Raw genomic sequence first — 13,407 nt, forward strand, 5'->3', positions numbered from 1 at the left:
TAAGTTGTATGAGATGTTGTATATGGTTTGAAAAGTCATTCGTTTATTCAGTTCTGAAAAGTATTAATTTCTTTAAATATCAAAGTAATATTTTTATTCTAAAAACAATGAATATATAATATTTTTATTTTCAAGCAAAAATTAATTTATTTAAATAACAAAGTAATTTTTTTCACCAAAAAAAAAGGTAATATTTTTTCATTCTAAAAACAATGAATATATAATAATTTTATTTACAAGCAGAAAATAATTTATTTTGTTATAGTAAACATATGAGCCAGACATTTAATATATAATGCTAACTAAATATAGTGTTCCTCATCTGCCAAATTTTTTATTTTTATTTTTATAGGAAGTCTTCTAAAAAAACTAAGTGTCCTTTGTGCACTGAATACAAAACTGTGTATATACATCACAACTAAACTTCTTTCTCCCTAAAAAAAAAAAACTAAACTTCTTTCTTATGTATTTATTTTCTTCTTAACAATATATAATCACTCAAAAGAATATACTAATCAAACTCTCCTGGCTTTTCTTCATCTTGTATTGAAGCATGTCTTTTTGGTAGATTGTTGAAGTGAAAAGAACATCATTCATCTTTTCCTGCAAAATATAATATTTTTCAATTATATTAGCAACATACTTTTTTGCAAAAAATTGTAGTTGAAGAATGAACAACTTGTTTTTATAGGACTCTAGCTACTTGTTTAGTTGAAGAATGAACAACTTTCAAGTTTTCTGCAAAATAAATCAATGAAATGTTAGAAAACACTTTTTGATCAAAATAGAGTTGTGTAAGGAAAAGGAAAGTAACATAGTTGATAGCTGAGAATGAGATGAATTTCATACACTTACCATTACCAATATATTTTTTCTTGGAGAGTTATCTCATAATTTTTACTCATGTATTCCTACGGAAAATAAACAAAATCTGAAGAAATAAATAAAGTTAGTAACACTACCATTACCATTTATTTGAAGATAGAATGTCACCATATTTGTAGATCTTTTGTAACCTGTTAAATCTGCAAAAAGAAATATGCAGGAAAAGTGATGTTAGCATATATGAGTTTTGAACAATAAAAATGAATTATGTTCTAGTAAAGAAATATGCAGGAAAGAAATAAATGAGAAAGAGCATAGTTGAGACTTTTGAAAATGAGTTAATGATAAAATGTTATAGAAAGATGAAATTATAAAGAAAAAGAAGAGAGGGAAATTTTTAGTAAGTGAAGTTTGAATTTGAAATTCAAATTCAAACCTTCAAAAGTTATAAATTGAATTAGGTAAAAGAGGGAAAGTTGAATTTAGTTTCGAAATACCCAAAATAGCCTTAGAAAGTTGTTTTGCTTTAATAATGTTAGTGTTTGTGATAGGGGTATTGTTAGTCCAAATTGACAAAAGAATTGTGAGGCATTCTTGGAACTTGAATTACCAATTTTAACCTTAGTAAGTTGTAAAAATGTGAAGTAAAAAAAGTTAGAGAAAAGGACAGTTAAATAATTTTGGTAGGCATTTGTTTTCTCATATAGATAATAGATAGATAAAAAAGAGGAAAAAGTATATAGTATCATTTTACAATATTTAGGGTGGCAAAGCTAAGTTGTTATGCACGGGATAAAAATTATTCAACATATGGGACGGGTGCCACCCCATATCTAGTGCACCTAGGTCCGTTTTTGTTGGTTCGGGTTTTGGTCTAGTCCTCAAATATTTTCGTACCTTTTTTTGTTTGTTTTAATAATATTTCTTGCAAACAATTTTTTGTTAAGAGAAATAACTATTGTCTACAAGTTTTGGTATATATAACTGAAAAAAATGTCGAAATTGTTAAGTCAGAGATGTTAGTTCGAACCTTGAATACTTCACTTGTTTGAGTTTTGAATGACCATTTTCATTTCTTTTACTACAAAAAAAAAATCACAATATACAAATATATTTCAAATAAACACAAAAATAAAAGTTACAGACCAATATTTGTTTCTTTTAAGTGATAGAGTTTTTTTATAATGAGATCAGATAAGAGATTATAGAGAGAAAATGTGAAATATTTGATGCTAATAGAAAATAAATTCACGGTGCAACAGCCACAATACGCCAAGAGCCACAATGCCTACAATCATAGTGTCCGCAAACTCAACCACAATTTAAAACCATGTTTGGAGCTATGAAAAAAAGTACTTCGAATAGTTGCTAGTTGCTGCTACTTTCTAATTTCTAGACAATATATATATAGGGTTATGATAGAAGACACCTTTTGTGAAGGTGTCTTTTATCAAGTTACTCTATGAGCATTTGTTAAAAGACACCAACTACTTTTTATGAAGGTGTCTTTTATCAAAGTTATAACTAAAAAAGTGAAAATCACACCTTGAGGTGTGACTTGATAAAAGACACCACACTACTTTATATGAAGGTGTCTTGTAACATAACCCATATATATATATATATATATATATATATATATATATATATATATATATATATATATATATGTGTGTGTGTGTGTGTGTGTGTGTGTGTATATATATATTTCCATGATATTTGATTGTAAGGCATTAAATCTATAGAAAGCACTGAATCAAAAAGCTTAAATTGCACATGGAAAGGAAGTTTCTACCAGACGCTAGCATACAAATACAAAACAAACAAAACCAATCAACTCATTGAACAAAATTACAAACATCCATTTCTATCTGAATACGACATCACTAGCACCAGAAACTAAAATTTGTCCATGATGACATTATAGCAACAACAACAAGTCCACGAACAAACCACCTTTGCACCTCTCAGTCTGTCCCGGCCCAGATGGTGTTTGACATTATACTGCATCAATTAAAAAGACTATCACCAAAAAAAGTAAACTACAATGCACCTTGATTATTATATAACTCTTTAAACAATTTAGATATTATGAATAAAACATGAAAGAATGCCTTAAGTACTAGTGTTTAGATATTTTATTTGTAACGTTTTAGAAGTCTCTTTCAGATAAGATTGAGCATTAGGAAATTTCTTACTTGTGAACTTGAGCATTAGAAGTCTCTTATTTGTGTCCTTGAGCAATTTGTAATTAGTTGTGATTATAGTGGAAATCCCTTGAAAGTGTAAGGGAACTGGACTACTCCTGGATTGTAAGATGAACCAGTATAATTGCTTGTGTCCTCTCTCTCTCTCTCTCTCTCTCTCTCTCTCTCTCTCTCTCTCTCTCTCTCTCTCTCTCTCTCTCTCTCTCTCTCTCTCATCTTTGTGTTTTACCTTAATTTGATGTAAACAGCTCATTCAAACCCTGAACTCATTCAGATTCTAACTAGTGCAAACAGTTAGAATTCAATTCTTCATTCTTGTATTTTTCTCACCTTCATGTTGATTCAGATTATGCTGGTGATATGGATGATAGAAGGTCTACAATAGGGTATGTATTTTCTTTAACACGAACTATTTGTTGGAAATCAAAGGTTCAATCCGTAGTTGCCATGTCGACAACTGAAGTTGAGTACATGCCAACTGCTTCCAAAGAATCCTTATGGCTTACAGGTTTGGTGAGAGAATTGAGTGTTGAGCAAGGTGGAGTTTGGTTGCATTGTGATTTAGTGCCATTTATTTGACAAATAATCAAGTGTATCATACCAGAACCAAGTGCGGTACAAGTCTCCTACCCTAAACCCTACTTTTTTCTAAACCCTACTTTTTTCTCTTCTTTTATTAAAAAAATAATGTTGGGGATAGAACCAGGTACCTCATGCTTTCAATTTACAACTCTTATCACCAGGGCATTGATGATTTTGATGACAAGTGATTGCTTCAATTTTGTGTATTCCACACAAATCTTGAGTCCTATTTCTTTTAATCTCACAATCCCTAAATCATTTCTCACCATCATGCAGTTGAACCTAATAACCATAACCCGTCCTTTTTAGCGGGCCTAATTAATTTTTATGAAAAATAAGGTCTGCAAGGAATTGAATGAGGTAGCACATGAAAAAAAAATTAAAAGTCACTAACGTCATTGCAATTCTTTATTATTATTTTTTCTTTCGATTACCACATAGCAGTTCCTTTTCGTTATTATTATTTTTCTTTCGATTACCACATAACAGTTTCTTTTCCTTTTCATTTTTATAGATTTAACAACCTTTGCGGTTAGGACCAATTTTTTGGCGCAAACTTTTGTATATATATTTTCTTTTGATTTGTCTTTTTATTGCAGTCCATCTCTTGTTTTTGTTTCTTTTTGAGATAGTTTGATAACATAATACCGAATATAGCTTTAAAAGTAATAATATAGTCAATTTCATAGTGATATATGGAGCTCTACAAAACCCGTGCAGGCAGAGGTTAATTTCTTGTTAATATCTATTCCACTTTCAATCAATTTAACATTCAATTCATTTAGTCTTCTAATTTCAATGCACAATAATTTTAGTAGATATTATCCTACTGAAATAAAACCAATGAAATAAAAAAAATTATCCTCAAATCCTAACTCTCTAAGAACAAATATTTGGAAATGTGTAGAAATAGAAAAAAAATGGATGAAGAGTGGGAGAAAAACAAATGATCAAGAAATGGAATGGAGAAAGAAAGATGAGAGAGAAACTGAATCATGATAAAGTGATATGTGGAAGAGAGGGACACAGAACTGACCATTAATAAAAGTGAATGTAAGGACAATCACTTAAACATGCCAAAGTATATCTTCCAACACCAATATTCTCATATGGTCAATTATAAAAATCCTACTGGGGGAATGTAAGGACAATCACTTAAACATGTCAGAGTATATCTTCCAACACCAATATTCTCATATGGTCAATTATAAAAATCCTACTGGGGATCGAACCAAGTACCACATGTTTCCAATTCACAACTCTTACCACCAGTGCACTGATATTTTTGATGACATGTCATTGTTTCAATGTTATGTATTCAACAAAAATCTTGGGTCATAATGCTTTCAATCTCACAATCCCAAAATCATTCCTCACCATCAGACAATTGAACCTAATAACCATAACTCCGCCCTTTTTGGCGAACCTTATTAATTTTTATGGAAAAAAGGTCTGCAAGGAATTGAATCAGGTAGCACATGAATAATATTTTTTTTAAAAAGTCACTAACGTCATTGTAATTTTTTTTATAGCAGTTCATTTTCATTATTATTTTTTTCTTTCAACTAATAACGGTTCCTTTTCATTATTTTTTTTCACCCTAATACTCAATTTGTCTATTTTACCCTTATTTTTACAACCTAATTCTAATTTTGTCCTCTCACTCACAATAAAATCATATTGAGCTCATCATTTCCATAAGGTAAAGAATGAAAACAAACGTTTCAATATACATTTAATTGCTTAAGAATGAAATATTATTATTAAAAACAAAACATTCTACTTCAATTTGCAGTTTCAGTTGGCAATATACTCTCAACTTTAATTGTTTTTACTTATATATAATAGCTCAAATTCAATTGTATAGTTCCAAATCAAGTAGGGAAGGTTACACCTATATTTGAGTATACCATTTTAATGTGGATTTTATGTGTGCTGCTATGGTAGAATTAATCAAGGAAAAAATATCCATAAAAGTCCGGGATGTTATGACTCCTTGAAAAAATAAAGATTGTGATGACAGAGCACATACCTTCGATGTCCAGTGACGATATTGTATTAATCTTCAGTATTTCTTATTCTTAAATATCAATAAACTCAACAAAAAAAAATGCGGTGACATGACAATTCTCCACTCAATTTTATGTCGAAATTGGTTTATGGTATGTGAGTTTGAAACCTATTCCATTTTTTTAAGAGTCTCTTTGATTTTGGTTAATGTAGATAATGTATATTTTTTTCAATTGTTCTAACATGCATTATTTGTTTCAAACAAAACCAAATAACTCATGGATGATGGATGGAACAAAGTTACAAACATCCATTTCTATCTGAATACGGCAACACTTCAAAGAAAGACTAGTACCAGAAACTAAAATATGTCCATAATGACATTATAGCAGTGACAACAAGTCAACAAACAAAGAACCTTTGCACCTCTCAGTATGTCCCAGATGGTGTTTTAAGAAGACTATCAACAAAAATAAAACTTCAATGCACCTTGATTTCTATATATCACTTTAAACAATTTAGATATTATGAATAAAACATGAAAGAATACCTGTAAGTACTAGTGTTTAGAGGCTCGGATATGTAGCTCCACATAATCAACAAAGTCATCTATATATTTTTGGTGCAGCTCCATGTCTCCAACTATCTTGCTCATCTCTTCTGCTTTACTTCTATAACTCTCTCCTTCATCCTTCAACATCACTGATCTCAATGCCTTAGACACTGAATCCCTAGTGAACTTCCCATCATTTTCATCATTTCTTTGTACCTTTACCCCCACCATTCTTTCTTCCATATGTCTAGCAACTAAACCTTGCTCATTATGAAAAGGTAACATAATAAGTGGACATCCAACTTGAAGACTCTCTATCACTGAACTCCAACCACAATGAGTCAAAAATCCTCCAATAGACTCATGTGACAAGATTCTCAACTGTGGTGCCCAATTACTCCAAATCAATCCTTTCTTATTTGATTGGTTTTCAACAAGCCAATCATCTTTAACTTGGTTCTTCAGAATCCAAAGAAAGGGAAAACTAGATAATTCTAATCCTTTAGCTATCTCAGTGAATTCTTCATCACTTAATGTCACTTCACTTCCAAATGCAACATAAACCACTGACCTTTTTTCATGTTTATCCAACCATTTAAGGATTGTATCCCAATTTTCATCATTTTTTTCTTCATTGAATTGTAGCGACGGTGGCAATAATCCAACTGGAATCACTTTTTTCTTGCATAGATTTTCAATTATTTCTAGATATTTACCTTCAACCTCCATGCAACTTCTTGCAGCAATAAAATCAGCACCAAAAAGGGTTTCTTTGACCCTAAACATATCTGTAACTCCAGATTCATTTTGTTCTAAGTAGACATCAGAAATAATATTCTCCTCATCATTTGACTTTCCAACTAAGAATTCCACTCCATAAGACATACCAATTGCACTAAAAATTGAGAAATAAATGCTTAAGATGCCAAACTTTGGTAATATTGGTGGTAACCAATAAGGTGCAAAGTCATATATAATACAATCAGGGTTGGATTTTTCCAAAAATTCAATCAAAGGTTGTTGAAGACCATCAAATGCTTTCTTGAGATATGGAACAATGTGTGGTGGAATGTCCATAGTGGCTTCTGCATGCTCAGGTAGTTGGTCTATATGAGGTAGTGAGAGTTCTACAAAGTTTACCAAAGGTTGTAAATTTGGAGGTAGTTTAGGGAGACGTTTGATGTTTCTAGGTGTGGAAATGAATGAAATTTTGTGACCCTTTTGAGCTATGAGTTTGGAAAGCTCAAAGAATGGACTTATGTGACCAAAAGCTAGCCATGGAAAAACAGCAATGTGAAGTTTATTAGGATAATCTTCCATGGTGATGGTGGTATTGTATTGGAGTATATGATATGAGATCTAACATAATTTTATTTTATAGACGTTGGAGTTAGGGGTTGGTGTAAAACCTATCTTTTTATCATTAAATCAATGAGTTATGTTATTTGTACAACTAAAATTGGACAACTAAGGTAACACCCTATAACATTGTGATGAGCACACAAATCGAAAATAGTAAAAAATTATTAAAAAATAGCAAATAAGTTGTTGGTTGTACAAAAAAGACGTTTATATATAATTACTCTAAATCAATCTCTCATATTTAAACGTCAAAAAAAAAAAATCTCTCATATTTGAGTCAACTGCCATTTAGGTTAGTTAAGTTTTTTTAAGTGGTGGTCGGAGTTTGAACCTCAAACCTTGCATATATTATGCATTGTCTATACTAACCAGTGACGGATCCAGAGATTTTAATAAGTGGGGTCAAGTTATATAATAAAAAATTTATAAACGCGTAAGCGTGCGAAAATTATACAAGTTATATTTATAATTGCCCTAAAATGTTGATTTTTTTAAAATATGTGTCCATTTCTAGCAGGGTATAAATAATATAACCATAATTTATTATTTTTTCACCACCAACGTAGCGTCAGTCACTACTAAAAAAACAGTGGTTTCGGACGGAATTTTCGGACGGATTCGAATTTGTCTGAATTTTTCGGACGGATTTGGGACGGTTTTAACGGAGCGGAATTTTTGTCTCAAATCCGTCCCAAAATTGTGTGAAAATTTTAGCACATGTTCAAACAGGGTTTTTTCCCACGGATTTCGCACGGATTTATTTAAAAAAACAATTCCGTCCCAAAACCGTGTGAAATATTGAGACGGATTTCGGACGGCTAATATTTTTGAGGGTTTTAATTGGGAAAATTTCATCTCCCGCTTATCTCACAAAATTTCCCTCGTGTGCTTCTCTCATAACCCTAAAATTTCATCTCCCTCTTTCATAACCCTAAAACCAACTTCAAAATCAATTTCTCAGTGTGCTGCTCTTCAATCAACTTCTCCTGTGCTGCTCTTCAATCAATTTCTTCCAAAAACTTCTCAAGCTGGTCAATCAATCTTTCAAGGTATCCAAGATTCTCTTCTCTTCTCTCCAGATCTGTGGATTATCTGTATTTTTTTTTTTAATTTCTCAGTGTTTTCTTCAACAAATCAAGCATGTTCCCATAAACTTGTACCTGATTCTTGGTTCAATTTTAGGGTTTATTTTGTTTTACTTATTAAGGTTTTTAGTGTGCTTAACTACCTACACTTGGATTCACGTTTGGTGTTGAAAATAATTGTGATTGAATAGTAATTTGTGGTACTTACTTTTACTAATTTGAAGATTAATTTCGTTGTCAAAATTGAAAAGGATTAGAATCTCTTTTAGTTACTGTAGTTTATAAAATTTCATTTTTTGTTTCTTGAGTATTGTTATTTTCCCATCTTTCTCTGGTTTTCCTTCTTTGCAATAGTTGGTGTAGAGTACCAGTATCTTCTTAAATCTCTTCACAACACCATTAGAAAAAATTGCTCTAGTTTTCCTTGTTTTGTGCCACCTTGTTTCAATTCCTTCTTATAGTTAATAAAGACATTTTTGTAAAAATGCAATATTCTTTTATTTATTCATTAACTATGACATTAACAACGATTATTTTAGAAATGAAGAAGAATTTGTAAAGGAACTCATATGGTTAGATATGGAACCCTCGGGAATGCTTACTTAGATAGCTATCCGGTGTTGATTTTTGGCTTTGTTGTTAGAGTGCTGCTGTTGTGGTTGTTTTAGTGCTGAGTTTTCTTTCTTTTTTTAGCTAGTTTTGGTGCTTTAGCAGCTATGTATGGGGTGCTGATTTGCTGCTGCTGTTTCTAGGTGCATCTAGTGTGTTTGTGCTGCTGTTTTTTTTCTAGGTGGTTGTTCTTTCTAGGTGCAATTAGTGTTTTTGTGCTGCTGTTTTTTTTTTTTTCTGTTTTGGTCTGCCCTGTAAGCTTTTGCGATGGGGTGTTGTATTGTGTTTTCGGACCAACTTTCGTCTTGACAGTTGTGGCACAAAATAGGGAAAACTAGAGCAATTTTTTCCAATGGTGTTGTGAAGGGATTTAAGAAGTTAGTGGTATTTTGTGTTAGAAAACACCTCTGCCTTATGCAAGGTAGGCCTCTTCCATATAAGTGATGGTCAATCTCTGATACACATCTGTTACCTTCATCTGTTACCACGAAACAACTTTGCCAGGCTGCTATTTTGTACCGTTGAAAAGAAAAATTCATATTAACATTTTGACATTTTTATTTCAGGGGTTGTATCCTGGATACATTATATTCTTTGTTCAGTCAGCATTGATGATTGCTGGTTCCAGAGGTATAAATATTGAATTAGGCTTATTTGCATTTCTTTCTTCAGTTAATTAACTTGTGCTGCGGTTTTTCTTTTCAAACAGTCATTTACAGATGGCAGCAAGGCGTGCCTCGAACAGTTAAAAATGCCCTGGTGTTTGCTAATTTTGCTTACACACTTTTGGTTCTAAGTTATCCCTGTGTTGGCTTCATGGTTTGTTCTCTCTCTCTCTCTCTCTCTCTCTCTCTCTCTCTCTCTCTATATATATATATATATATATATATATATATATATACAAAAATTGAATTTGTTTTTACAAGTTTTCTATCTTTTTTGTGTCGTGTGTTTGAATAGGTATTAAGTCTGCATGAAACTCTTGCCTCATATGGAAGTGTGTATTTTATTGGAACCGTTCTACCTATTGTTATCATCCTGCTCATTTGTTGATCCATGACTTTCACTGCTAGGTTTCTTAGTTGTTAGCTTGATAACTTTTTTCGGATCCGTGATTTTGTTTTACTTTATGTAGGGTTTGGGACCTTATTCCACAAGCATAAAAAAAGTGAAGGAGATAAAAGATATGGAGAAGAAAGTGAATGACTTATGTGGTATGTGAACAACAGTTAGTTTGTTTCTTTTTTCTTGAATGCTTTAGTAGATGGTCTAACTTGTAATTGTTTAAAATAAAGAAAATTACTTCTTTTTATTTTATTTTCTTGGTATTGTGGTGTATTATATTCTACGCTCCTTTTCTGTCTATAGTCACTGTGATGGTTACAATTAGTCCCCTAATGTAGACAATGCTTATGTATGCGTTTCAATGTTTATGATTTTTCTCTTGACAATCAAGTTGCTTAGGAAAGAAGTTTGGGGACGGAATAGACTACGGACACCTGACACTGAAATAGCAATACGAAATTAAACTAGTGGAGTCAATACAAAACATATTTTTTTTTATATTAGCAGACAAGTATGCCGAAATAAAAATAAATATGTAGTGGTGTTAGTGTCCTATGTTTTTTTTATATTAGCAGTGTTGAGTTATTTTTTTAATTTGTGTCGTGTCTAGTGTATGTTCAAGTCCCTGCTTCATTAGCTGAAAACTGTTCAAAACTTTTTTTTTTTGGATGTGTTGGAATATCAGCCGTTCATTTTCTCATCAACAACTGTTATTACTTTACTCTATTACATGAATTGTCAACTTTTGAAGAGCTAAATCCATTTCAAATGAACTTTTAATGCACATTTGTTGATTGAGAGTTTGTTTATGCTAAGCTTTGAATTTGGTTCTGCATATTCATGGTTATTAATATTGTTACTATTTTGAGAATGGCAAAGATCACTATTTTCTTAAATCTAGCCTCTTTCTGCTTTTTATGCAGAGACATCGCAAAGGCAACTTGTATACCTGCTGGAAGGGGCACATTGCATTACAAAGTGACACACTACAAGGGACAAAGCTGTAGAAAAACTGCACGCGTTTCTGATGTGCTTTGACATCCTAATATTGATGGCATAAAGTGCTTTGACATCTCAGAAAAATTTGATGAATGTTTTTAATGTTTCGATGCATTTGGTAACTGAAACATGCTGCTGGTGTTGCAGGATGGATCTGATATAACCTGTCTTGGTGTTGACACACTTAATACTGAAACGCTAGAGGTGGGAAAAACAATTATGTGTAATAGTTTGAGACCAAAATCACTTCCCCTATCCCTGCTAGTGCAATTGATTGTGTTACTTTTATTGTTGAGCACTGACTAATGAACAATTTAGTTATGTTATTGTGTTAGAACATTGAGCACTTGTATGAATCTAATTTATATAATTTTGTTTCAGGCAATGGCCATTTGTTTACTCGAGTTACTATTTATTTTTATTTGATTTAGTATGTATTATTGAATATAAATTGTGGCAATTCTGTAAAATAAAAAAATTATAACCACGTCCGAAAAGCATGGAAATTTTGTAAAGCAAATTAAATCCGTCCGAAATTCGTTGGAAAATTTAAATTAAATCCGTCCGAAATCTGTAGGAAATTTAATTAAATTCCGTCCCAAATCCGTTTGAAGTTTAGTCCAACGTGTTTGTGTGAAAACCGTTCGAAATCCGTCTGAAATATATTTCGGACGGAATTTGGGACGAAAATACGATTTGCGACGCGGTTGTTTCGGACAGCGCCCTATCCGTCCGAATTCCGTCCGAAAACGGATTTTCGTCCGAAATCCGTGGGAAGTTTCCGTAAATTCCGTCCCAAATCCGTCTGAAATTCCGTTTGAAAATGACTTTTTTTTAGTAGTGAGTCACAACATTTTTCAACAAATATAAGAATAGTTTATATTATAATAATAGTTGTATGGTCTTGCTAACGATATGCTCTGAGATAATTGGTTAAAGATTTCATAAAAGAAAATTTTATCTTAAAAATAAGCATTATTTGTATTGATATAATAATTATAACTACTTTTTATAAAAAAAAAAACTACTTATTCTGATTTATTAAATAGTGCTCTTAGAACACTCGTTAGGATCCTTCTTAGTTTTGTAATATTTTATATGTAATAAATAGAGTACGTAAAGACAATAATATTATATAAAGAGGGGTCAAACTAGATATATATTTAAATTTGGGTTAAAAATACAATACACGTGTGGAGGCAAGTGGGGTCGCTTGACCCCATTGTCCCCACACTAGATCCGTGCCTGATACTAACTGAGTTAAACTCACGAGGACATGTATTAGTTGAGTTTGAAGTAACATTGGTATAGTTTGGTTCGTATTTATTTGATTTAATTCGATTTAGAATATTTTTTGACGCAGATCAAATTTAGAACTAAACATGAAAATAACAAAAACTAATTAAATAATATGTTAGATTTTTAAATTCATCTCGTGAAGGATGTGATTCTTACCTTACACATCCTATTGAGTATTGTTTATTTCTTCCTGAATATACGGGTTAACATGTGTGGTTCACTAAAAAAATGTTGTGTGGTGTAATGACTAATACTAAAAGTGGATTTCTATAGATTAATTTTTTAAGGGCACATGATAATGATCTTAAAATAGAAATAAATAATAAATATTGTATTGAAAATATACGTTTTTAAGCTTTTAAGATTATGAATGCACAATTTTCAATATTAAATTTCTTTATTTAGTTTCTTATCTTATGCCCTTAGGGCACAAGTTAACAAGACCTATTTTTTATTAGTCCATGTGATGCAGGCTTAATATCTTGGGACACCAAATGGAAATGAAAATTGCTCTTCTAACTTAAGAAATTGCTCACACCCTAAAAATACATTAATACCTTCGGCGACAGTTAACTTTCGTTCGTCTCCGACGGCGGTTAACAACTGTTGTTTCCATGGTAGTTAACCGTCGTTGAGTTCTAGTATGCCGATAGAACAACATTCTTGACACCAAGTGTGCAGAATAATAAAATTAAATTCTTATTTTTAAATCAAGTTTTGACTCTGAAACATTAAGACTCAGAAAGTATAAGGAAGCCTTTGAAGAAATGGAGTCTATGAAGGAATGGAAACTTTTAAGAAATAGAGACTC

The 13,407-nt window shown here is 31.6% G+C and overlaps 1 protein-coding gene, 1 long non-coding RNA gene and 1 pseudogene across 4 annotated transcripts; 1 reads left to right on the top strand and 2 right to left on the bottom strand.

The window, feature by feature from the left end:
* Positions 1 to 327: 327 nt before the first annotated feature.
* LOC146907928 (uncharacterized) lies at positions 328 to 1,148 on the bottom strand. The gene is made up of 2 exons (XR_015019827.1): positions 969 to 1,148; positions 328 to 603 (listed from the first exon to the last, which is right to left on the bottom strand). It is a non-coding gene; the product is annotated as an uncharacterized LOC146907928 (long non-coding RNA).
* A 1,417-nt stretch (positions 1,149 to 2,565) lies between these two features.
* LOC146907929 (putative UDP-rhamnose:rhamnosyltransferase 1 pseudogene) lies at positions 2,566 to 7,620 on the bottom strand (annotated as a pseudogene). Of its 2 annotated transcripts, none has more exons than XR_015020622.1 (2): positions 6,175 to 7,620; positions 2,566 to 2,829 (listed from the first exon to the last, which is right to left on the bottom strand). The product of XR_015020622.1 is annotated as a putative UDP-rhamnose:rhamnosyltransferase 1 pseudogene, transcript variant X1 (transcript). The 2 variants fall into 2 exon arrangements; XR_015020623.1 differs by lacking the exon at positions 2,566 to 2,829 and adding an exon at positions 5,982 to 6,084 and having other exon boundaries at positions 6,175 to 7,550.
* Positions 7,621 to 8,115: 495 nt separating this feature from the next.
* Positions 8,116 to 11,691, top strand: LOC146907930 (lysophospholipid acyltransferase 1-like). Its single transcript, XM_085727849.1, has 5 exons — positions 8,116 to 8,588; positions 9,800 to 9,863; positions 9,943 to 10,052; positions 10,369 to 10,447; positions 11,222 to 11,691. The coding sequence occupies exons 2-5, from the start codon at positions 9,845 to 9,847 to the stop codon at positions 11,278 to 11,280; spliced, it is 267 nt and encodes an 88-aa protein (XP_085583975.1). The 5' UTR covers positions 8,116 to 8,588; positions 9,800 to 9,844; the 3' UTR covers positions 11,281 to 11,691.
* Positions 11,692 to 13,407: the final 1,716 nt, after the last annotated feature.

The sequence above is a fragment of the Medicago sativa genome, chromosome 7 (genome assembly GCF_051527215.1).
Source record: "Medicago sativa cultivar Bolivia chromosome 7, Bolivia_mono, whole genome shotgun sequence".
NCBI classification, from domain to species: domain Eukaryota; kingdom Viridiplantae; phylum Streptophyta; class Magnoliopsida; order Fabales; family Fabaceae; genus Medicago; species Medicago sativa.

Bases quoted from the DNA above. Each gene is read 5' to 3' on its own strand.
- LOC146907930 (XM_085727849.1), top strand. The intron at 10,053-10,368 runs GTTTGTTCTCTC...TACTTTATGTAG, and splicing joins ATCCCTGTGTTGGCTTCATG to GGTTTGGGACCTTATTCCAC. The intron at 10,448-11,221 runs GTATGTGAACAA...CTTTTTATGCAG, and splicing joins GAAAGTGAATGACTTATGTG to AGACATCGCAAAGGCAACTT.